General features: G+C 40.4%; 1 protein-coding gene across 6 annotated transcripts; it reads left to right on the forward strand.

Annotated features, from left to right (window-relative positions):
• The first annotated feature begins 9,314 nt into the window (after nucleotides 1-9,314).
• hmg20a (high mobility group 20A) lies at nucleotides 9,315-25,126 on the forward strand. Of its 6 annotated transcripts, none has more exons than XM_034236171.1 (9): nucleotides 9,315-9,401; nucleotides 12,770-12,859; nucleotides 12,993-13,202; nucleotides 14,771-14,903; nucleotides 16,396-16,433; nucleotides 17,590-17,665; nucleotides 17,904-18,119; nucleotides 23,867-23,999; nucleotides 24,673-25,126. In XM_034236171.1, exons 2-9 carry the CDS (start codon nucleotides 12,794-12,796, stop codon nucleotides 24,674-24,676), a joined length of 876 nt encoding a protein of 291 aa, XP_034092062.1. In that variant the 5' UTR covers nucleotides 9,315-9,401; nucleotides 12,770-12,793; the 3' UTR covers nucleotides 24,677-25,126. The 6 variants fall into 6 exon arrangements, with proteins under 6 accessions (XP_034092062.1, XP_034092066.1, XP_034092067.1 ...); XM_034236175.1 differs by having other exon boundaries at nucleotides 17,593-17,665; XM_034236176.1 differs by having other exon boundaries at nucleotides 14,771-14,885.
• Nucleotides 25,127-26,052: the final 926 nt, after the last annotated feature.

Genomic DNA, 26,052 nt, shown 5'->3' on the forward strand with positions numbered 1-26,052 from the left:
ATGTAACACCGCAAAGTGCAGATACATGTATGACAAGAGTTCACATCTGGTGACCTTGCCGATATCCTATAACCAACCTGTCCATCACCCAGGGGAGAGGAGCGGGTGAGGACATCAGGTTCAAACACATCTGCCTATTGCAGCTGTGACAATTCCCCTGATGTGGTCACATGCTGGAAAATACTGTAACAGCTCAAGTTATGTTGTTGTTCAATAGAATGCACACAGAGATACACAGCAATGCAAAAAGCGATGCAATGTAATCGTTTCTTTGCTCCAACATGACATCCATGACTGGAATTGGTCACAGCCACAATGAGCAGCTTGTTGCTTCATACATAAAAATGTGTTTCCCCAAGAATGTCATGAATTTATTAAAATAAAACTGCTTCACGCTAGTCCATTTCCTGGAGATGCTGCTTGAATAATTGAACTGAACATACATTTATCAAAGGTAAAACATTGACTGCATTTTTCGTCCATTTGAAATCCTTTTATGAAATTATAAACAAAAGCAGGGATCTGTCTTTTTCCCTTTTTTCATGTACACTTCATTTGAGACTAAAATGAACACACTATTCAGAGTTTTCCCTTCATTAATATTCCCCTTTAGCTCGTCTTTTTTTCCACAAAACATGGCACAAACAAGTGAATGAGTTTGTCTGCTGCTTGGAGCGAGCCATCAGGTTTGAATGCACTCCAAAAGTCACAATCCACACAGCAGCCACAATGCTCGTGATGGGAATACAAGCTACAATTCAATTTGTTCTACTTTTTCATAAAAAGACCCTGCTAAAATTAGTCAAATTAAGTTCTCAAGCTGTTGATGATTTGTGTTTGCTATATAGGTGGGTCCCACTTTAAAAAGTAAAAGCATGTTCTACAAGATGAATGTACCTTTTAATAATTGTATTTGATCAGAGTAATTACCTTCTTTAAGGTTTCTCAGTAGTAAGTGGTTTTATACCTCAAACCATTTATAAAATCCTTCTTACCTGCTGCCGTCTTTGCAGCTAAAAGTCAAATTTGGTGCTAAAGATGACAATGTTATATTTCTCCAGCATCCCTGGAGTCCAGTCCATCTATATAGCTAACTCTGCGTACTTTATCTAACCTTTCTGATACAGTATCTCCCTAAGTATGCATACCTAAAAGACATTTAAGAACTATTTTAACTTGCATGGATCAGTTTTGTTGACGACTGTTCGGTCCAAAGTAGGTTTGGCATGCTGACTAAGAAAAATCCATCCATTAGAGAAAGTTATTTGACTTCAGTGTGTGGTCAAACAGACAATGCGTCTTTTGGACATAATCTTTGAACGTGGCCATCAATATCCCAAGGTTAAACTTTATTGGTTCGTATTTTTGTTTGAACATTTTTAATATGCTTGGCTAATGCACAATATCCAGTACATAGTTGTTTTGTTTTCGTAAATTGTGTGTAATCGATTCATATCACACCAAACTTTGGGATGTATATAACTCATAGTGTAACAAAATTGAAAGGGCAAATCAGTGGAACTCATAGGGACCTTTCTCTTATATATTCTTTCTCCTGGGGCCCAGAGTAAATTGAAATGCCTTTATTTAGACTTAAAATTCATGGTCTGCTTTAAAATATCTAATATATGCAGAAGTAAAGAGTATTGCATAAATGTTTCCTCTTTTCCTCATAACCCAATGCAAAGTGTGGTGTGCAGAGCTGCATAAACCCTGTGAATAAGGCTCATAACCATCCTCCACAAAGTCAATACAGCATGCGTGAGAATAGGGTGCATCCATCAGCTCTCGTTGCTATCATCCCGTGGTTCATTCAGTAAGGTTTTCTTACTTATTGATTCTCTTTTGTCCATTATCTGCCAGGCGGTGCGGGGAAAATGATAAACGTGACATGGTTGGGCACGAACGCTGTCATTGTGTATGAATTTAGATAAGACATTTAAAGCTCATTGCCGAAGCGTCATACATCAAGTTATTATCCATTGTCATCTTCTCTCGCCTCTTTAGTCATTTACAAAGGGCAGTCTAGTCGCTTTCGATCCATCATTGGAAATCTGGGTTGCTTCGCATAAAAGGTCTCATCTATTTTATTTAATCTGCCTCCATTGGGTGTTTCTGTGAAAATATGTGCTGCCAAAAGGCTTTATAGCTAGAAATGATCTTCAGATGTATTTATTTTTCCCTCGGTTGTCTCCTTTTTTGAAGACATACATTTCCTTTATTCTGACAAAACGCCAATTACATGTTCTTTATTCTTGGCATTGCCTCTGAGTTATTTGAATAATGTTGTCTCTCAGAGCTGTTGTATAAGTGTACCTACTCCTTTCTCAGCATCTCTGTTGAACTTATGCACCTGCTTCATATGGAAATGTTATTCCAAGGTGTCTTTACTTATCTAAGATGCAGATACAAAATGTATGAAGTCTTGTTCACTGTGTAGAAAACACAAACAGAATGAGATGATAATAAAGCTGAAAAATATAAAAGGGCATAATACAGGGCAGGGAATCGCATTAAATTCACATCTCAATCAGTCACGTCTTCATAACATTAAAGGTCAAATAACAGCAGGTAGGTGTAGAAACACAATGAAGAAAGGCTAACCTGGCTCTGCTTACTAATAACTCTGAAACACACTAATGAACATGCATCTCATTTATTTGGTGTGTACTAAAATAGCAATGTACAAATTGTGTTTAAGGTTTCCATGCACAAGACTCCAGAAAGTCAATACTGTCCGTTGTGGCTAATAACACCATGTACAGTAAATTATGTAGTATTTGAAATCCAAACTTAAATTCATAAAAGTATTTATTTTTATTTTTAGCTGTCAATCGCCTGTGTGATAGTAATCTTTTTCTGCTATTTCTTCATGAATGCCAGACTTTGTGAGCAGAAAGAGGAATCAAATCGCTCTGATGAAAATGGATCGGGAGATGATGATAATGACAGCTTGGAGATATTCCAGGTTCACCCATTGTGGTCATGATTACATACAGTATGATCCCTTTTTTCCCCAGGTAGTTTCACTCAGAAGTTCCAACAATAAGGGTGTACAGATCGCTGAAATCTGCTGGTGTGCTGTTTTTGGGTTCTTATATGCTGCAGCACAGGCACTATGAGAAAAATAAAGAGATTTTTAACATTACAGCATTTAAACATTAGTAGAAATACAGATATGAACCTTGAAAAGTGGATAATAGGGCCCCTTTAAACGTCTCAGCCCTCTGCGGCCCATCCCTGCTCCAGCAACAGGTTTTTGGGAAAGAAAAATAAAAAGTCTCCACAGTGTGTTCTCCCAGCATAAAATACTCCCACTCATTCATCTCCATCCCATTATATTTCAACATCATCCCTCTTTCATTCTTCAGGTTAGCTACCTAAGTATAATTAGACCGTTGCATAGCAACAAGATGCTGCACAAAGTCCTTAGGCCCTTTGAGCTCTTGTTCTCTGTGGTACTAGCAAAGCTCACAGCTTTGTGTTTGTGCATGAGAAGAAAGAGGAACTAATATGCTGCCACATTCACGTCATACACTGAACCATAACCAGTTATGCTGATGAGGTCATTAACTTAGCTAACACATGCATTACTTAGCATATGTTGACATCCTTGTTTTCAAACAACACACAGTGGTATAAATATGAACTACCTATCTTAAAGCATGAAGGGACTGCAGTAGATTTATTGGCATCAATAACCAAATGAATGCAGCTGAGAAAAAAAGCTAAGCCAATTATCTGCCCTATAGCTCGCTGTGGTGCTTGTATGACCTTTATTTCATTCGATGTTTGTGTCAGTGTTCAACCGATGTGCCACCAGTGTTCATACAAGCAGATGGTAACAATCATAATGTTATGCACACAAATGTATATCTGACCACACCCTCATACTGCTTGCCAGTGGAAAAAAGGAACATTTACTTTTGATTTTCTACCCGACAACAGAGTATCCTTTTCTGTTCTATATTCCATTTAGTTTCTTGTGAGGAGGAAGAGATACACAATTAATGTTGTATTTAGCTCTATAAAACACTCAGTATCTGAATGGTGTGTCTTTTTACATATTTCTGTTTTAAAGCCTGAGAAAGAGAAAGAGACGAGAAGCAATCAGAAACCAAACTGAGTTCAAATCACAAACCAATTCCCAGTATCTGCCTTACACTTTTCGTAGATGTAATATGTATTTATAGTTGTTATTCAAATGTGTTTGCTTAGAGTTTGCTGTATGTGTAGTGTACAGTTGATTGGATTTATTCTGTTTTTGTCTAACCCTAACCCTAACCCTATTATGAGTTACATGGTTTGAAATAAACTAAAGGCTAACCAACCCAATCAGACAGAAAACCATGAACAAATATAAACAATATAATATTATAAAGTGATTGAAAATAACATATTTGATGTATATCTTTGGTGAGTACTTTTCCCCGTTTAGTTCCGTTAGTAGGCTACCCTTTATTTTACGTTCACACCAAAAAGAGTACTTAGTGCCGGGAACTTTTACCCCCATTTGTTGTGCCTGCTAGAGAGGTGGTACTATCCTGGGGAGAAAAAAGTACACATTTCGATTGGCTGGACGAATTGCAAACCACGCCCCGTAAAACTCTGAAAAGTTTTGTGAAGCTGCCATTGTATTTTCTGGCATTAGCATTATTAGCATTAGCATTAGCCCAGTGCACAAACGCAGAGAGACTAACTTATGGCAACACAAAAAAAACATGGGAGCGGTGGAGATGAGGAGGTGTCGGCGTTCTGGTGATTTACTCGGAAGGCTTCAGTAGAAGCTGCTGGGAGTGCCAGCAGCTTCTACTGAAGCCAGTCCCCAACTCTGGGGGCTTCCGGCCGGGGACTTCGGGTGGCAGTATACGCCGTGAAGTTGGTTGCGGCCTGCCAGTAAACCCAAAGCAGAAGAAGACGAAGTGACGTCAGCGGCTCATTTGCGTAATCTTCCCTCAGGGAACTTATTCCGGTGTGAACGCGATCTGTACTTAGTTCCATGGGGTACTAAGTGCCGGGGCACTAAGTAGGCTACGGCAAAGTACTTGGTGTGAAAGCGGCTAATATACACTGGTTCCATTAATAGCAGCTTGCACCAGAATGTAGTCTTTAAAAGAATACAAATGAACAGTGCTCGACACTCACTTCACATCCCACTTATTTACTCACTAGCATAATTTTTTACACAGATGATAATACTGCCATGATTATCTATCATCACCTTCCTGACATGTCATGTGACATTATCATCATGTATATCCTGAGGCAGAAGGAGGGCTTGATGCATGCAGTGTGTGTGTCACAACGTTATCACTTTCCCAGGCCACACAGGCCGACTGGCAAGGACATATGGCCGACCCGCAGAGGGCCATCGGCAGGAAACCCTTTCCTCCGCACTGAACCTCTCTGGCTGCGAGCGGCTGATTGGACGTGACGTGACAGGTGGATAACCGTACAGGCGACAGCTGGACGCCTGCCGGGATCTGAAGAGTCTCCAGTTTAGAGCTGATTGAACCTGGCTCTCCGTTTCACAGCCTTCTGATACTATGCAGTGACCACTGATGCTGAATAGAAGAAAAAAAAATACAACAACAAAATAACAACGTTAAAATTGAAGCCAGACATGCTGCTGCTGGGATTTGAACAGTTGGCCTGCTTCAGTTCTGAGTTCCAAGTCAGCCAATTAGAGACAAACATGAATCCACAGGCAATGCTACTTATTAATTTATGACTCTTGGAAAGCTAGAATATGAGATATCTGCTGGTACAGATTACCATAATTATTGGCAGAGAATTTTTTTCCTCTGTTCACCTCAACAGAAAATCATCATATCTAATTTGCCTACCTGTTATTGTGATTGTGAGTAAATCCCCATGCAGGAAAAAAGCCTTATAGCTTCCAGCAGCATTTAGTTCTCGCTGGTTGCATTGTGGTGAGATCTTTATTATAAATAAATGAAATTGGTAAACAGTTCAGAGCTTCAATTGATTTTATAGCAGAATCTTTTCAGCCATCTTAAAACTCAATACCAGATATCATCTTTTGGCGTGGGCTTTGTGGACTTGCTATTTTGCATTGATGTTCATCAGAGTTGAAGGGAAATGTCCATTGTTGAAAAGCCAGAGACGTCAGTTTTTTCACTGACAGCAGCCTCAGAATGCAATGCAGCCACAAGACATGTGACTAAAGGCTGTAACTTCATTATACGTACATCTCGATAAAAATGATCCATAACATATTTAAAATATATACAATATGAGGGATTTGTGGTGTGATAAAACCCATCTTTTACCTTTTAGAGTATATAATGCATGTGACACAATCAGAACATGTGGAATAAGAGTTTTGCCAACTATAAACTCTGTGGAAAACAGAATCAATTGAATGTTAAAGGGTTTAATTACAGTAAATGATGGTGAGGTTTGTTATTTCTCTGGGAGAATCTCTGGGAAAACATTTATTACATCCCAAGCGATTTATATGTCTACAAGATCTTGAAAAAACGAAATGTTAAGGAGACTTAACTTTCTGAACTGTGGATGTTCCAAACCTATGTGTAATGAGCCTGAGAATTGGGTTGGATTAACTTTGGGTAATTGCAATAAGATTGCAATCAAAGTTTCAATTAGACTGCAGCCACAGTTAGCTAACTCCCGTCTGGGTGTTGATTTGCGATCTGGTAATTTGGAATTAGAGTGTTAGTCTTCTCGCTCTCTTGTTCATTTTATATCTTTCAAGTTAGGGGAGGTTTTTCTGGGTTGGGAGCTTCATTACTTTTCCTGTGTACGTCCATAAGAGGAATCTAATGTCTTACCGAATTTCCTGTTTGGACAGGCCAATTAGCCCAAAACGATGAGGCTGTGCTTAGGGACCTTTTAAGTCATCAGTGTGTTCTCCTCAAAAGAATAAAATAATTGACCAATGCATGGAGGGTTTTACAGTTTTCCTCGATTGCTAACACACTCAAATTATACATAAAGCACAATTATTTTAACTGACACTCAAAGAGCAAAACATCGGCTCAAATCTCCAAAACTCTAAACACGTTTTCAGCTTTTCACACAATTTGCAAATCAACATGGCACTTTTTGCAAACCACTGCACACGTTTCTCCACGTAAGACACAGGAGTCTGACATAAAGTCACGTGTTAGCTGGTTTAAAACACTGATATTCAAAAGGCCTCACACATGACCAATGATCAAGAAACACGTTCCACCTGACCAAACACCTGATAGCATAATTGTTGGCGCATCAATCAGGATGTTAGCACTATGAAAAGACCACAGGTGAGTACTTTCTTACAGCAACAATGGAAGCCAACATGGAAGCAAGAGGAAGAGGAGAAGAGGAGGAAGGGTACTCTCTAATGAAATGAAATGTTATCAACCATGGTTTGACGATGAGAGGCTGGACAGAGGGTTCAGCCTAATCTAAGCCGATTTACTGTCGCCTCTGTAATCCGGACACTTAGACTTGAAAACAGGTTAGTTCCCAGTTTTTATCTCTGCATAATTCGTGACATATCAGTGCTTATATCTGTTGTGTGACACGTATTTACTTCATTACTGTAATTGAGTTGTTAGCATGTTGCATACTATAACTGTACAAAGATCCTGCACAATGTACAGTGGTAACACACACTGACCGACCACTATGTCTTTGTTGTTTATCTGAAGGACAGAGAAACAAGGAGGTGCAGGTGGAAGGCTAAGGATTTTCAATGAGGCACAGGAAGCAGCAGAAACTGGGTTTTGGCAAACAATGCATCCCACTTAGAGAGATCCGAAGCATTGTAGCTATGTGCTGAGATGCATGTTGCACAATGTTATTTTTGAATAAAATGTGACTTTGTTCAACAACTCATTTGTATTTCTTCATTTACTGTATTTCTGTAAACTCAAGCAATCTTTCTCTGCAGAAACCTCTCTGTACAGAGCACAGCCCATAACAGATGAAAGTGTTTTAGAGTATGCTCAGCAGTGTGTAGTTGGGTGGTCAAACCATCTAGTATTATGAATGAAGTGTGTTATATTTGGTGCTAAAGTTTGAATTTGGTTAAGTGTTGATGTAGTTTTGAGTGCAGTTCTTCATTTAGCAGGAGAAATTAGGAGTTTTGCACTTTGGGTGTGTGGCTTTGTGAATTGTGTTTAGTGTTCTGAGAAACTGAGCAATTAAAAAAAAAAAATGGTGTTAGCAATCGAGAAAAACTGTAAATGTGATAGGGATATAATTGTTTGCAGAAGTTTATTTACCCCAGGGTTTCCAGCATTGTAGAGTTTGCTAAAAGTGAGCTGTGTGTCTGTGTGGCCCTGGCAGAGCTCCAACACTTTGACAGATGGAGATATTTCAAATTGCAGCTTCAACATAGACCTCAATGCATTAAAGGCTTGCCACCTCTGATTCTGGCCTAATTATTTCCTAAATAATCTGTACATCAAAATGAGATGAAAATGTCCTAATCTCATCCATTTGATACTTCTTTCCAGCCCACATGTTTAGTCTTTTTTTCATGTCTTATAAATATAGCTTGACATTCCCTAAGGGAGGTTACTATTGTAACAGTATCAGGTCTAAAACCACCAGACTCAGGGACAGTTTCATTCAGGCCATAAGACTGTTAAACACCTGAACTAAGAACATCCATAACATTCGCCTGTTTTTCAATTTACAAATTAGTTATCACTTGTCTCTTATGGCACTACTTATATTCTATTTATTTGCACTATTTATCAGTTTTATTGTGTTGGAGCCTGTGACCTAAGATTTTCATCGACATAACTACACTGTAGCTATGAACGAATGACAAAAAAAGCCTTGAATCTTGAAACTATGGAAATACATTTGAGAAATGTAATTAGTAAATATAACACTAGGGGGCAGCAACACCCTTAAAGACATTGGTCTATGTACACGAAGAAAACGGTGACCAACGAGGGGCCATAGAAGTAGAATATCTAGATCAGTTTGCTCTAATTAAATTAATTGTCCTTTATTTGCGTTGGATTCAATTGTGTAGGGTTATTTGTGTTTTCATTGGTTGGTTCCTATTGACGTTTCAAAGCACATCATGTTGAATAATATAATATTCCTGTTTCTGGTGTGTACCATAAATAGGTTGAATCCATATATATCCAGTTAAAGACAACATATTACAGTATCTATGTACAATGCATTTCAGATGTTTCTGTGATTCATTCTCTATTTTCATTTCTAAAGAAGTACAAACACGATACATTATTAGGAAATACTGGAAAATATAGCAGCATTTTTGCAGTACTAAGTATAAACTTAGCTACATGCCTGTCTATGTGGTTTGATTCTATGTCCAGGCTGCTGCTGTATTGTTTTGATTAGGAAAATCATTTGCACAGGTAGAGATACGGATTACGTTATCTAAGGTTAGTTTTCATTCGATGATTTAATGATAAATATACATTCAATATTTCAGTTAACATAGTACGAAATCTCATCTTGACGAGTTAATGTAACCTACAGCAAAAAAATAGGTGCCCGTATGCTAGCTGACTGCTTGCTAACTGAGTGCTAACGCTAGCTAGGAACATCAGTCCAATATCCTAGTGTTAGACGATTGTTTCTGATGATATCTTCAATATGTCTTTGCTTTTAAACATTTCCGTTGGTTAATATAAGACAGTCAATGACCGTCCTACATGCTGAAAAGCGCATTTTATGCACCGCAGCTGTTAAAACTGACATGAGCTCATTTGTATAACCGAAGCTAGCTAATACAAATGCTCACACCAATTGTGAGAATATCATCGACATTTAAACGTCTGCCGATTTAAAATGACATACGTTGCATTAGATTCTGACCACTCACTAACGAGTGTGACTATATTGTCTTACCATATGAACACAGCATTTGCTAACACCAACGCTTTCAACCCTGCTGACTGGGTGCTCATACAGAAGTATTAAGGACCTCACATTAACGTTATTACAACCAATAAACAACGCTCAATGCTAACATAACAGCAACATGTGCTAATTACTTTTATTTAGCCATTTTTTTCGGATTTAAAGTATAGGATAGCAGTTTGTAGGTCTATGTTTGCCTTGTATTTCTTACAGCCTATTCTAGGATGCATAGCTTGGAATAGGAATATTTAAATGCTTGCAAACAGTCATATATATCATCATTTAAATATACAGAGCAATGCTTGAGGAGTCTAACAAGATAAACGCATTTTCTGTGTGTAAAGTGACAGTGAAGCACTTAGTGTAGAGATATATTACTCTGTCCACGTTAAACCATGTATCATGTATTGTGTGCGTTCACCCAGCAGAGGGTACTATGGCATAGCTTTTATTTGTGAGGTTTAGGAAGCAAAACACTGTGAATATAAAGTATTGTTTGTTAGCTGCAGAGTGTTTGTTCATAGTTAAGCATCAGCATCTTAAAGCCCTACCTGCTGGTACAGTTTGTTTAATAGGCGACACACCTTGTGTTTGTCAGTATCTGTATGACTTTGATGTGTCACTAGAATCTGACCTCAGGCATCACAGAGTATGAGAGAGAAACCTTGCCTAACTGATGCTGCTGTTGGGGGAATTTCCCCCTCATTTTCTTCCCAACAGTGCTTTTTGTGGTAGACGGGCTAATTCCTCTGTGACTTTTCCCACAGTACTTAGTGACAGGGGGCAAAACCACATCCAGGATACAGAGGCTTGCTTCCCACGTAGTTATTTAGAAGAGGGGCAAAAGGTTAAAACACAACCTGGGCTGTTTGCCCGGAAGAGCCCTGAGTCAGTATATTTTTAATTAGGTGCTTCCTGAATTAATTTAGGATTGTTCGATTTGTTGTGTTTCATAACTGACCTAATATTATTCTAAAAGTAGCAGAGTTCCCGTTAGAGTATTTGTTCGCCGGTCAACATGTCCGTTCAAGTTTAATTCTTCCGGACAACATTTGAAAAGTGCAGGTCAAAGGTCTTCTTTGTTATTTATTGAGCTTTAAAACCAATTGATATGATTCGATATTAAACAAACTAATTATAGTAGATGAACTATTCAAAAGTGTACAGTAATTTACAATAACACGGTAATAATAAACGCAGCCCGTCAGTATCATGCAGCTCGCGGATCAGTAATGAGTGACCCGACAGTAAAACTAAACATATCTATAACTAGTTTAGGTAGTTTGAGAGGTCATTAAAATAGCTACGTGTGATATTCTAACCTGGTGTGTGTTTTGTTCCGCTCACCGCTGCATGTGATCATCCAGAGCTGCGTGTCGACTCGTCAGCAGCAGCTGATCTCTCTCTCCGGTCAGATTAGACTTCACTCGCGTGTATGTCCATATTGATCAGATCCAGCTCTAGCTAATGATAGGACTACCTGCTTATTAAAAGACACCTACACAATAAGCGTCGCTATGCAACCGGGTGAGGCCGCAAAGTATAGCGCAGCATTATGCATTTGTTTACATGCCCACCGGAACCCCGAGGCATTACCAACAGATCAACGCACAATCAACCCACACAGGACATCTCTTTCTCCACATTAAGTGTTAGACATTAGAATGGACTATTCTTGTCTGTCACATACTCTTTTGTCTGTCACATAAATGGCGCAAGTTGCGCAACTGATGCGGTATTTGCCTAAGCAGAAATTATTTTGACCGGACACTTTGACCGGAGAGATTTAGATTTGCCGGTCTTCAGCATATTTTACCGGTCATAGTCCGTTAATTACCGGCTAATGGGAACTCTGAAAAGTAGTTAGTAGTAAAAATGTGTTTCAAGCTATGATATAACTAGTAACAAAAAAATCTGTCCACAACACGACTCTCTTGAAAGCTTAGTTTGAACAGAAGTTCAGCTAGAGAACAGATTTTATTTCCCAGAGAGATTTTTGAGATGTAGCTGTTTTCTTCTAAGTGACAGTTCAACAGCTACTTCCTTTTGTTGAAAATAGGCTAAAATAGCATCTAAGGAGTGGGGGTGTTGTTGTTTTGTTTCATTAAATTGCTCAACGATGATTGATAGCAGCAAGACATTTCTATTAGAGGAAGCGTGACTGGCCAAGAGCACGTTTGGAGCCAAGATTGGCAGGAGTTTGCGGAAAAGCGATAGCGTACAATACTGAGAATCCACGATTCGCTCAAACCCTGTCTCAAAGTGCTTCATTCACATTCATCGGGATAAAATGTGTGTCTCAATTTTTTTTATCTGGCTCCTCCAGGTGACAAGCCTTACCTTAACTAATGGATGACCTTTCAAGATCATATATGGTAGGACAGTGTGTAGCTCTAACCAGAGATGAGAACAAAACAAAGACTTGAAACCAGACTGGAGCCAATGACTCATGAGTGGTGACTTCACTTGGACTTTTGCCTTTTGAATGAAAAAAACGTAATTACCTTCCCGCAAGCTGGCCACAAATAAATGACTTTCTTTTCATTTCCTGAATCACTAACATTAATGCTATTTGTTCAAGTCAACACTTAATACGCCAAATCCACTTTATTTGAAACAATCCAACAGCCTCCAATCAAGCTGCAGGAAACAACCATGGAAAATAAATTCTATGTCACTGAGCCCATTTGGAAAAAATTATACAGAAGAATAGATATTTTCTTTGAGCACACATACTATGAGTTGGTCAATGAAAGAGGGCATATTTTTGCGATAATTGAGATTTACTTGTGACTTTCAGAACAATGTCTTTGTCTCACGTCGAGCTTTCATCCTACTGGTTTGAGAAGTTTCCTATTCTAACATCTCCCTCTGTTTTTTCCCCCAGATCTTCACCGTAGTCATCGTGGTCATGGAGGAGCAGACCGCCTCTCCTGGAGCCAACGCCGACAACAACGGCCAGAGAAATGGAGACGAGGTAAGAGCTGGACTCGCTGTTAACACATGAAAATGTTTTCCGATTCAAACTCCAATGAATGTCCTGCCATTACATAACACACAGGACTGCTACCTGAAGCTTAAACACATCTCTGTTTTTGTCATCTCTGCAGAAGCCCCGACGTGGCAACTGGACCAAGGGGAGGAAGAGGAAGAAGCCGATGAAGGACAGCAACGCACCCAAGGCCCCCCTCACGGGCTACGTCCGCTTCATGAACGACAGACGGGAGCAGCTTCGGGCCGAGCGTCCGGACGTGCCCTTCCCAGAGATCACCAGGATGCTGGGCAACGAGTGGAGCAAGCTGCCCCCCGAGGAGAAGCAGGTCAGTGAGGAAGATCCAGACTGAGAAAACAACTGTGAGGAATCATGTGTCAATGAGAGTTGGATAAATGACTAATTACAAACATTTTTGTCTGATATTCCAATTTCAGAATAATTCACAATATTAGAGGGAATTATCATTTTTGAAACATTCACAGTAAGTTTGAAAAGACTGGAGTTTGCCCTTTCCTGTCGTGAGATATATAGGTTTTTGTGCATGATAATGGTCTGCAAAGGCTAACATCTTACCAAGGTGTCTCTCCCACACACTCTCCCCCAGCCTCCATTGGACTCTTTGATTACTTATGTAATATAGTGACATCACTATGTAACCCTTGTGCTTCTATTGGCTAGCGCTCCAACATATTGTACGTTATAGGCTGAGACCTCTCTCCCATAGTCAATTTTGTGTATTACTCTGTTTAAATGTTCCCATGGAAACATCAACGTCTTCATCAGTTTTTATTCTGTAAATATGAATGCAACAAAGGGAACTAACTAAGACGATATCGGTTTTGAAAAAGCAGTGATAAGGGAATCAACAGACCAGAGGCAGGACAGCCAGCAGCAAAATCTGTTCAGTTTTTGATGGATTTTTAATTGTCATTACTTTCAGTAATCGCTCCAACGGTGCCCCAAAGCGCCGGACAGAAATGTTCAGCTGCAACCTGCCAGCACTTAATCTGAAGCCACATTTACCACTCTCAAACCAGCAGAGACCTTTATCTATCTCTTTTTCCCTGTACACAAAGCGTGTCGGAACAAAAGCCTGTTGAGTCCATGGTGTCACTGTTTCAGAGCTGACAAAACACTGACTTATACATGGCTGTGTTTGCTAGTTTGACATCCTTTACAGATTGTTTTGCCATACTTGATGGCATCTTGTATTGTGTCCTAGATACGCCCTCAACTGGGATGCAAGAATAACAGAAAAATAATACAAAAGAATGAAGTTGCTGAGAGAAAAACAGTCGAGTTCAGGCAGATTTTTCATAACAATTTGATATTCCACTTCAAAGATATCTGAGGGATGATATTGTGATTCAACCTCGGAGAACTTTCGGTGGCCTTTAAAAAAAAAAATGGCAGATCATGGATCAACAAAATGATAATGCGTTTCCACATGTTCTTTTATCAAAATGCATCAACTTGGTCTGCTAGCGAAATAGCTAGTGCTTTATCAGTGTGCTGCTTTTCTTGGCTCTCTTTCAAGAAGAAGATTAGGACATGTTTTGTTTTGAAAAGCAAAGACTGGATAGAGCCTGAGAGCTTTTCTGCTGATGTGTATCTAAACCACGAGTTCAGAGCTCAGTCGGATCCACTTTCCTGGCACCAGGTCTTTGCACAAAGATGGATTTAGAAGTGTTTCCTCTAATTCCCAAACTAATGATAATACAAGATGCTTTAATCTGTTTTAAGCCTCGTATTACTGTAGGTTATTAATTTTGGAAATGACAGTTTTTTTGCCTTTTGAAAGAAACTAATCCTGATAAGAAAAAGAACTCTCCAAATCCTCATATTTGACTGAGTCCTTCCAACTCTCCTCACCTTTCTTTCTTCTCTCTGCAGCGATACTTGGATGAGGCGGAGCGAGATAAGGAGCGCTACATGCAGGAGCTGGAGAAGTACCAGAAGACGGAGGCCTACAAACATTTCACCAGGAAGGTTCAGGAGAAGCAGAAAGGCAAGCGACACAGGGGAGGTGAGGTCTGGGTAGAGAGGCAGCAGGGGGTCGAGTAGAATCAACCATTAAAACTAGTGTAGCGACTTCACCTCCAATAAAAATGCCCCAATCACTTCAATTGAAGATATCAAAAAGCCCGACATACTTTTGAACAGGTGGACCAAACCATTTCAATCACACATAGGTGACGATATGTTTAGGGAAGTCACAAAGTTTAAATTAAAGACAAATGAGTTGTGAAAAAAATAGTTTCATAACAGACAACGAATAAAATGTGCGCAGTCTTAATACATCATTATTATACGAAAACTAATAAACAAAAGCACAATTAGCATTTTGTCTCAAACAACCTGTAGCCCACCAACATATTAAAGCTCTGCTGTTTGAAAAGTAGTTGGCAAGATAAAAACGTTATATATCTGGTGACAATCGGATCAACCAGCTATTATATTTGGTGGACTACTGCTTCCAGGTCGACTAAAATGGACATAAATATATGATGAATACGTTTAGCAAGCTCTCAGTTTGATTATGTAGTTGTGTGTCTATTTTCCTTTTAAAGTTAGTTTACATTAACAAATAAATACAGGTACTTGTAATGTTCTTAAACATTTGGTTTTAAGCATAAAGATGCCAGTGAGCAAGGCACCAAACCACTACATTTTAATTTATTTTTATTTTAACTTTACTTAACCAGGATAGATCTCATTGAGATTTAAAATATCCTTTTCAACAGCGTCCTGGCCCAGGAATGGTAACAGCACATTTACAGACCATTTTAAAACCCACAATCACAACACAGTCACACAACAGTTAGCCAAAGCATTTACAGCCACAGCGGCTGATTCAAGGTCAGTTGGAGTAGCTTTGAGTTTGTTTAAAGAGACCAGCTCTCTGACTTTCAGCTCAACTTGCAGCTGGTTCCAAGCCACAGGAGCAGCGTAACTGAACGCCCTCTTCCCCAGTTCAGTACGGACTTTTGGTACATGATCTGGTAATGATGTTGGTTTGTTTGGTTGCTGCTTCAATTTGATACAAGATGTCAGTGTTTATAAAATAAATAAGGCTAAGAAGGCAAATGGTTGCAGGGTTTGACTATATCATATGAATACATGCCTTATTTAGTGTTGAAAGTCAACACTCATTATTTGCTTTCCTCAGTCAATGTAAATGTGGCCGAGAAAAGAGGTACTTTTGGAGTTCATGGCAGTTCCCGTTAAGAGTTAGAGTGTAATCTGAGGCCAAGGAGCGGTTACTGTTCTCGCACAACACATGGTCTTTATTTTCAGTTTCAAAAATGTCGACGACATAAACAGCTCTACCTTGGCAAACAATTCCTAAAGTAGATGATCTGCTCTGTTTCAGGTGAACCACAATGGAGAGGGCGGAGATGGGATTTTTGTATTGCTCTCATTCAGTCATCTGTTCACAAAGTAGTAAAAGCTCACTGCGTCGGGGGAATCATGAATCATCCTCTGTCCTCTCTCTTTATTCTTTCCTTCCTCTCCAGATGCTGGGCACCAGGTAGCCAACGAAGCTCTTCACGAGGTCAGTAACTCTTTCCCGCCCTATCACAATCACTGTCTCTAAGAATACAATAGATTCCTGTCCACGCAAGGAAATCTCAAAACATCGATCTAAAAGATTCACATGGTTAGAATACAATAGAAGCATGTCAACACGTCACAGTAGAGGCACAACATGCAGTATGAACATTAGCACAATATATCCTTTTGAATCAACATGAATTGGAAAGGGTTTGTTTTGACTTTAAAACAAAAATGTTCAGAAAAAGAACGACAAGTGAACTCATGCAAATATTATTAGATTAGATTACCACGAATTTCAGTTTGCATCCAACCAAATTAGTACAAAGAGTAGATAAAGTGCAGATAAGGATACAGTACATCCAGGTATATGTGTTACAGTATATACATGTTGTTGCATAGTGGTGCCATAAATATGAAATGTACTGTATACACAACAGGATAGCAAAAGTGCTGGCAGGTAATATTAACACATTTAGTTTCCTGGGTGCGAAAAAAGGCACAATTTGAATTTATTTTGAGTTTGTGTTACCATGGTTTTCTGTTATTTTCTCACCCAGGAAACTAAATCTGCTTTGTTAGCCCTCCTCTTGCTCAACCCATTAAATGCTTATTGTTGCATCACTAAAGCTGCGTTAATCCTCTTTGGTGCTGTGTTTGTGTTGCTAATCCAAACACTTGGCTTTTGATAAGTGTGTCATTCATTTGTATTAAGTTCTGCCTTTGTGAGGCTTATAGCCTTCTGCTGAGGGGTTATGGTCAAGGTGACTTTATTGGAATCAGCATTCCTGTGTGGATTCCCCCTCCACAGATTTCAAAGCACACGGGATTCAGCATACATTTCATTATGTTATGAAATGAGAAAGGATGATGCGTTCTTTCAGAGGAAGGAGTAAACCTGCGCTGTATCTTTGTGAAACACAATTTGATTGCGAACCATTTCAAGGCCTTTGATATCTTAGCAGCACTGCTGATGAAATTACTTTGCCTTCCTCATTTCTTAAATTGTATCACTGTATTTCCCCGGTGGCAAGATATAACATCTATTACCCACCCACCTACCAACCACATAGATAAATGACCAGCTCTCACTGTCAGTGTGTGCGGCCAAATGTGTTCTCTCTTCAGCTTATCCCCTTTCTGTCTCTGATCAACAGAAGGAGGGTGAAGGGAAGGACAGAACTGTGTTCGACATACCGATCTTCACTGAGGAGTTCCTCAACCACAGCAAAGGTAAAACTCAGCTAGCTCTGTTTGTTGTCGCACTGTAACTTTTTCAAACATCCATTTGTCTAAGTGTTTCTAAACGTGTTCATGGCCACCTCAAGATAACTTTGTTTAAAAGTGCTCCCAGAATACTTCCACAAACTCAGCGATGCTCTGAACTTTGAAAAGAACACACCTCTCTCAAGCAGATTAAATATGAATGCCGCTGTGTCCCCCTCTTTCTCTGTGTGTTTGTGTACAACAGCGCGCGAGGCTGAGATGCGGCAGCTGCGTAAGACCAACATGGAGTACGAGGAGCGTAACGCGGCGCTGCAGAAACACGTGGAGAGCATGCGCGGCGCCGTGGAGAGGCTGGAGGGCGACGTGATGCAGGAGAGGGGACGCAACGGGCTGCTCCACCAGCACCTGGAGACCCTGAGACAGGCGCTCACCTCCAGCTTCTCCTCCGTGCCTCTGCCAGGTGAGGATCCATATCACTGTCTGGCTGCTAAACACTCGGAACTGTTACAGGATGTGTATTTTGTAAATTGTGTAACTTTTTTTATTATAATCTTTGTATCTTTAATACTTTTTTATGCATGCTTCTTAGGTAACACTAAGCTGTCTTTGGCTCTTTTCTGCTGTAACAATGTACATGTCCCCTCTGTGGGACTAATAATGGCATTATTAACATAGGCAGGGCCAGTCTATTGATTGCGTGAAGTAGAACCGCGTGACTCAGTCATCCTTTAGCTCAAAAAGCATTTAAATACCGCATTTAGAAACTGATGAACTCAGTGTGCATCTGGACCCGGTGACAACATTACCTATTGACGCAGCAACCACTGTAAGTTATATTCTTGTTTAATTAGACTTCTCGGTTTCATTTATTCGACTCTGTATAATTGTTACTGTAGCTTAAACGGCTAAATCGCTTTTGAGAGATTTTAAATCTCAGATCTGCTCAGGCGAAACCTGCTTTACAGGTCTGAGCACTCAAGCCTGCATTATTAACATAGGCAGGGACAGTCTATTGTCGCCCATCAGCTGTAGATAGTTAACTAATTAACTTCAGCTGTGAGAACTGAGCAATCAGGTGTCCATTTCGGGTAGCTCTTTCCTGGAGCGTCAGCGGCAGACAGGCTAAGACTGACAAAGACATTAGAGTCCTACAGGAGTCACGAGGGAGGCAAAGAGGAGGCAAATCCTACTTTGATTGAGCTAAGTATCGTTGGTGTTTTTAATTTTTAATTTTGTTGTTTAGCCCCTCATGCTATAATCATGTGTATTTTCTCCATTCCTGTTCATGCGTCTTCTCGCAATTATCACTGGCCCTGTGTATCTCGTAATCGATATAACCGGCCTGCTCTCGTCTATCCCACGTGCTCCACTGAGATCCAACATCTAGTTTCAGGTGGCCTGTGGAACTGCCAGTCAGCTGTTCCTAAGGCTGACTTCATCTCTGGCTACACCTCCCTGCAGTCTCTGGATTTCCTTGCTCTCACTGAGACCTGGATTACTCCATCCAACACATCCACCCCAGCAGCTCTCTCCACTGCATATTCCTTCTCCCATACACCCAGACTCACTGGCAGAGGAGGTGGCACTGGTCTCCTGCTCTCTCCCAAATGGAGCTTTTCCCTCTTCAAGCTACCGAACTTTGCTCCTTCCACCTTTGAGTTCCATGCCGTCACAGTAACCCATCCTATACAGTTAACCATTGTTGTTCTCTACCGTCCACCAGGCGCCTTGGGGGACTTCTTGGAGGAATTAGATCATCTCCTCTCACACATCCCTGAAACTGGCCCTCCTGCTGTACTTCTCGGAGACTTCAACCTCCAGATGGGGAAGATAGACGAACTAACATCTCTGTTAACCGCCTTTGCTTTCTCACTCTCTCCGTCCCCACCGACTCATAAAGCTGGCAATGTCCTTGATCTCATATTCTCAAGGAACTGCGCTACTTCTAACCTCTCTGTAAACCCGCTCCACACATCCGATCACTTCTTCATTTCATTCTCTCTATCCCTTTCCAAACATAACAAACTAATCTCTTCCCATCCTACACTTGTCCGCCGTAACCTTCGCTCCCTCTCTCCCTGTACCTTTGCCTCGTCGGTGCTCTCAGCCCTCCCGTCCTCTGATTCGTTCCAACTACTGCCTCCAAACTCTGCTGCAGAAACTCTCCTCTCTACTCTCTCATCCTCTCTGGACTCTCTCTGTCCTCTGACATCTCGGCAGGCTCGTCAGTCCCCTCCGGCTCCCTGGCTAAATGATGCACTGCGTGCTAATAGAACCGTCCTTAGGGCAGCAGAGCGGAAATGGTGGAAATCCAAACACCGTGACGACCTCCTAACCTATCAAGCTCTCCTCTCCTCTTTCTCTGCTTCGATCTCTCAGGCAAAAAGCACTTTCTTTCAAGATAAGATCCAATCTTCCTATTCCAATCCTAAAAAACTATTTTCCATCTTCTCCACCCTCTTGGACCCTCCAAAAGCTCCTCCCCCCTCCTCACTTCTGTCAAGCGACTTTGTTACCCACTTTGAAAAAAAGGTTGATGATATTCGCTCTTCTTTTTCTGACTCACCTTTACTCACCGCTGGGTCACCAGACCTTCCTTCCACCAACACACTAACCTCCTTTTCCCCTCTCTCTCCAAGTGAGGTTCTTACCCTCATTACCTCTGCCCGCCCTACCACCTGTCCTCTGGACCCTATCCCTTCAAACCTCCTTCAGACTATCGCTCCTGATATTCTACCGTTTCTCACCCATTTCATCAACACTTCTCTAACTTCTGGTCACTTTCCAAACAGTCTCAAGGAGGCAAGAGTAAACCCTCTCCTAAAGAAACCCACTCTCAACCCGTCTGATGTTATAAACTACAGGCCTGTCTCTCTCCTCCCGTTCCTGTCTAAATCACTTGAACGCGCTGTCTTTAAACAACTCTCCTGTTATCTCAATCAGAACAACCTTCTGGATCCGCACCAGTCTGGTTTCAAGGCAGGTCACTCCACAGAAACTGCTCTCATTGCTATCACGGAGGAACTGCACACTGCCAAAACTGCATCCCTCTCCTCTGTCATCATCCTGTTGGACCTGTCTGCTGCATTCGACACGGTGAATCATCAGATCCTCCTTCGCACTCTCCAAAAACTTGGAGTTTCAGGCTCTGCACTTTCCCTCCTCACCTCATACCTGAAAGACCGTACCTACAGGGTGACTTGGAGAGGGTCTGAGTCCGACCCTTGTCAATTAACTACGGGGGTCCCTCAGGGCTCTGTTCTTGGTCCCCTCCTCTTCTCCTTGTACACAAACTCGCTCGGATCAGTCATTAGCCCGCATGGTTTTTCTTACCACTGCTACGCTGACGACACCCAATTAATTCTGTCCTTTCCCCGCTCAGAGACCCAGGTCGTCGCACGCATCTCTGCTTGTCTAGCTGACATCTCTCAGTGGATGTCTGCTCACCACCTCAAGCTCAACCTTGACAAGACTGAGCTGCTCTTCCTCCCGGGAAAAGATTGTCCAACTCTTGACCTGACAATCAACATCGGCACCTCAGTTGTTTCCCCGACTCAGACTGCAAGGAATCTGGGTGTGACCCTAGATAACAACCTGTCCTTCACTGCAAACATCGCTGCTACAACCCGCTGCTGCAGATACACGCTTTACAACATCAGGAAGATACGTCCCCAGCTGACACAGAAGGCGACTCAGGTTCTGGTCCAGGCTCTCGTCATCTCACGCCTAGACTACTGCAACTCCCTCCTGGCTGGTCTACCTGCATGTGCCATCCGACCTCTGCAGCTCATCCAGAATGCAGCGGCTCGTCTGGTTTTCAACCTTCCTAAATTCTCCCACACCACTCCGCTCCTCCGCTCCCTTCACTGGCTTCCGGTAACTGCTAGAATCCACTTCAAGACACTGGTACTTGCTTACCGTGCTGCGAATGGATCTGGCCCTTCCTACATCCAGGACATGGTTAAACCGTACACCCCAGCGCGTGCACTACGCTCTGCATCAGCCAAACGACTCGTTGCGCCCTCGCTGCGAGGGGGACCCAAGTTCCCATCGGCGAAAACACGTGGGTTTGCTATCCTGGCTCCAAGATGGTGGAATGAGCTCCCCATTGACATCAGGACGGCAGATAGCTTGCACATCTTCCGGCGCAAACTGAAAACTCATCTCTTTCGACTCCACTTCGAGCGTTAGAACGATTAACGAAGCACTTTTATACTAATAAAGGACTGGATTACCTAAAGCCAGTTGAGTAGCACTTGAAATGTTTGGCTCTATGAAACCTGATATACTTATATGATTCTGTTTTCTTCAAGGTTGTGTCTTCCTGGTCGAATGTACTTATTGTAAGTCGCTTTGGACAAAAGCGTCAGCTAAATGCAATGTAATGTAATGGTATTCTGATTCTGAATCCCAGTTTCAAACATGGCACAAACAAACTCTCAAGGCCTTTTCACACAGGGGAAACGTTTGACTTTAAATATATCATAATGTGTCAGGCTTTTATCATGGAAGTTAATGGAAGTGCTTCTTGTATGCGCTGCTTTTGTCAAGGTTGAAAGGAGAAGCAAAGTTAACCATCATGTAGTTGTTTTATAATCTAAAAAAAAAAGATATGCATTCATACCCATTTCGTACAACGTGATTGGTTGATGAAAAAAACTGAGAAAAATCGACCTTGTTTCTGAAAATGACGATGATTTTTCGCTGCATAGTTTTCACGTGAAAGTATTCCTAATAAAATGCGTGTCATGTTAACAGATACACATGAAAAAAGGCATTCTTCCTAAAAAAACATTTTTCATCGTTCTATCCGAGGAGATTTTTCTAGCACCTTTCACTTTTTGATATACATGTAAGGGTTTGGAACAAGTGACATTTTGAGATAGTCATTTTTGTATTTGTTGTTGTTCTTTTGTTTCAATAAAAAGACGATGAATGACTCGGCACTATCCTAGACGACTCATTTAGGCGGGCACTACTGCAGCCTCCTGAGTTTGTCAGATATTTGCTGATAGAGAGTTCATGTCTCCTCTGTCACGACGGTCTAGAATAAGAGCATTCGTTTTGGGAAACTCACAACAATAAATATTTAGTTTTTAATCAACATTCTGCTGTGTGTGGGAAAAATGAAATTGATTTTCTTTTATCTCTCAAAGTGAGCAATTTGGCTCTTGGGCCTGCTATTGATCAGTGCACAATATAAACCACTTTTGTCTTAATACCCCATACCAGTAATGCATCCCTTGACGTGAATACTGTAGTAAACTATTTGCAACAAGGTCAGATTTTAAATGAGTTGAGACATGAATGATAATGTAGGAGTGTTCATAACGTCTCCGCTCGAGTGTATTTGCTGTTCTTTTAGAGACTTTTACCGTGTACATTTCTTAATTAATTTTAACCTTAACATTATTTACATTTGAGGAATGTGTTCTCTCACTTTGTTCCTACTTGTTTTCTGCACACAGAGAACCCGTGCTGAGCTCACACCCACAGGTTTTCTCTTGTAATTCTTCCTCCACACCTATTTGAATTTCTTGCTCACACAGCAGAGACGGATTCTGCAAACAGTACTGGAATTATTTCATAAGAGCTTGACAATGAAAGATGATTGCAAAATCCACTTAAACCTAGCCACAGGGAAGCTCTGTGGCACTTTCATTTCAGAAGAAAGTGTCTATAAATTAATTACTGATAACATCAAAGCTTGTTCCGAGTGAAGGCTTTCCTTTGATTGTATTTGTTATCACGGTAAATGAGCCATTTCCAGTTATTAACTTACTTTACAAAGGTTAACTACAATTGAAAACTTGATATACCGGTCATTAAACATGCTCACTATTAAATATTTGAATACACTGGGATATCCTTTGATGTGTTTGCAGCAACAGCACCTAGTAGTAGTAGAGGTAGTGTTGTGCTTGAATCAATCGTATTCTGATGGAAATTGTCATATTTATTTCTGGCATTGTCCAAAATATCCAAATATAAAATGCCCATAGCTGTAAACACAAATGCTTATTCAAGGTTTTATCGGCAGTAATTAGAAGTAAATATAACTTAGTAACATGATTTGTTAAGACAATTTAGTGGGTATGAATAAATATACTTTTAACGGTTTGTGTCGTCCTATGAGGATCTTTCAGCTAAAAGACAATTCCAAGTACTTATTTTTGAGTACTAATATCCTTCATTGTTGTCCTACAGCGAGTGGAGAGACGCCCACTCTGGACAGCATCGACTCCTACATGAAGAAGCTCCACAGCATCATCGTCAGCTGCCCCCAGGAGCACGAGAATCTCATCAACACTGTGAGGGACGTGGTCAACCGTCTGGACAGGTGAGAGACGCTGTTCCTTTCATGACTTTAGTAGACTTTAGAGTTGCAGATGATCCATTTACATTAGGGCTGGTTGATATAGAGAAAATCAAATGTTACAATAGTTCTGATGAAATATCTCGATTTTTTTTTTTGCCTCCATTGACTTTATTGAAGATAGAGTTGAAAAGGGTCTGAGGCCAGTTTTGAGTCCGGGTCATTGGGCCAACAGCAACATTTGTAATAAATAATTATTAGTGATATTGGCTAAGTGGGTAAAGGAAAATAATAAATCGGCTATAACAGTCGAAGTTTAGAAAAATACTGTATTGTTATTTAGCCTTAAAAACCATGAAAAGTCCCATAAGCTATTACAATATGCAAAATGCATATAGATATTTATCTTCACATCACAGTATTGACATAATATGAACATATTGCCTAGCCTTACTTTACATTATTGCATCATCTAATGAACAATCATATTTTTTTTTTGTATTGGCTTTAGAGTAAGCTTTATTATCCCTTTCTCAGACATAATCAATTCAAGTCCAGTAGACATACAGTTTCACCTGTAGATTCATGTATCTTTTTTCAAGCTTTTTAGTTTTGTTTCACCAGTGTTCAATTATTATTAAATGTATTTGGGAATGAATAATGAGTGTGTATTTTTGCTGTCATGCTTTTGCCGCAGATAATTGGACCGTGTCTCGAGGCTGTTCCCTGACCGTGAATCTTCCTGCCGATCTGTCCTCCCAATTTATTTTTAAACGTCTTTTATTACTTCTCTAAGTTGATGTATGTGAAGGGGATGTAGGGACTCGTATTTATTTATTATTTTTTTACACTCTGTCCTCACTTTAATATAGCTGTAGTTTGTTTTATAAATCAAATGGTAGGACATGAAACAGTTTTCTGTCACTCATCGCTCCTGTTCTGTCTTTATGTCCATTTATAGCAAATGCTTTCACAAACAATATCTAAAGCATTATCAGACATGTTCTAAACAAAGACAAAATGTATCCGTGGGTTCACCATATCCAAGAAATGTTTTCTGTTTTTATACTCTGTTGAAGAAAAACATGTGCCATTTATTTTTTCTCCTGTGTGTAAAAGTGTTTGTGTTTTCAATAAACGTATTTACATCACCAGAGCAGTCGGTTTGTTTGGATAGGTTCATAACATGCTGGAATATATTTGCACTGAAATATAAAATCTAATTTAAATACACTATGGACCATTGCCCTAGATTCTTAGTTCATCATATACAGAATCTGTCTCTCCGTAGCTCAAGCTATGACACATATTTAGAGAAAATGGTCCCTCTTAAAGTTTAAGTAGTTTTATATACAGCGACATTCAGGTGTTTAAAAGGTAACTTTGCTAGTGTCTCAAAATTGCCAAATATTAGTATTTTTAATATGTATATTATATTGTATTTCTATTGACTCAATGCTCCATTTCCAGTTTGTGATTTGTAACATTAGGAAGAATTGTTGAATTTTAACAGCCTGGTTTTGAAGTCTACTCTATTAAAAATAACTATTAAGCTCATCTGCTGTATCACGTTTGTAATGGTGCCTATTTAGTGCCAAAGATTATTCAATTAAAGTAGATTTGCAGTCAAACAGATTTGGATTTGTTAGGTTCATTAAGCAGCTTTGCTGTAAATTACCAGAATCTGGAGAAAGAGACACAAATTACTTTGCGCTCTGTGGCACATTCACTTGGCTGTACTCAGCTTTGGGAAACAATGGCCCACTGTATCACATCACAGGATTTTCCCACTCTGGGTGTTTCTCAATGTCGAGGAAAGCTGCTCCAGAGCCACTATTTCAAGGATACTACGTCCCGCCGAAGGACTGTTCCAATGTCCAGGATACTTGGAATTCTACCGAGGCCAGCGTACTTGGTTGCGCGAAGTTTCGAGGCTGCAAGTGTAGACTCCGCGGTCTTAAAATCCCCACAATGCTTTGCGCACGGGCCAATTTCCAAATCTTTGGCGGAAATCGCACTCCATTTAAGACAGGGCCTCGCATATGACGCACACCTGCACACCTGTTAGCCTGTTCCA

The sequence above is a fragment of the Gymnodraco acuticeps genome, unplaced genomic scaffold, assembly GCF_902827175.1.
Source record: "Gymnodraco acuticeps unplaced genomic scaffold, fGymAcu1.1, whole genome shotgun sequence".
In the NCBI taxonomy this organism is placed as follows: Eukaryota; Metazoa; Chordata; class Actinopteri; order Perciformes; family Bathydraconidae; genus Gymnodraco; species Gymnodraco acuticeps.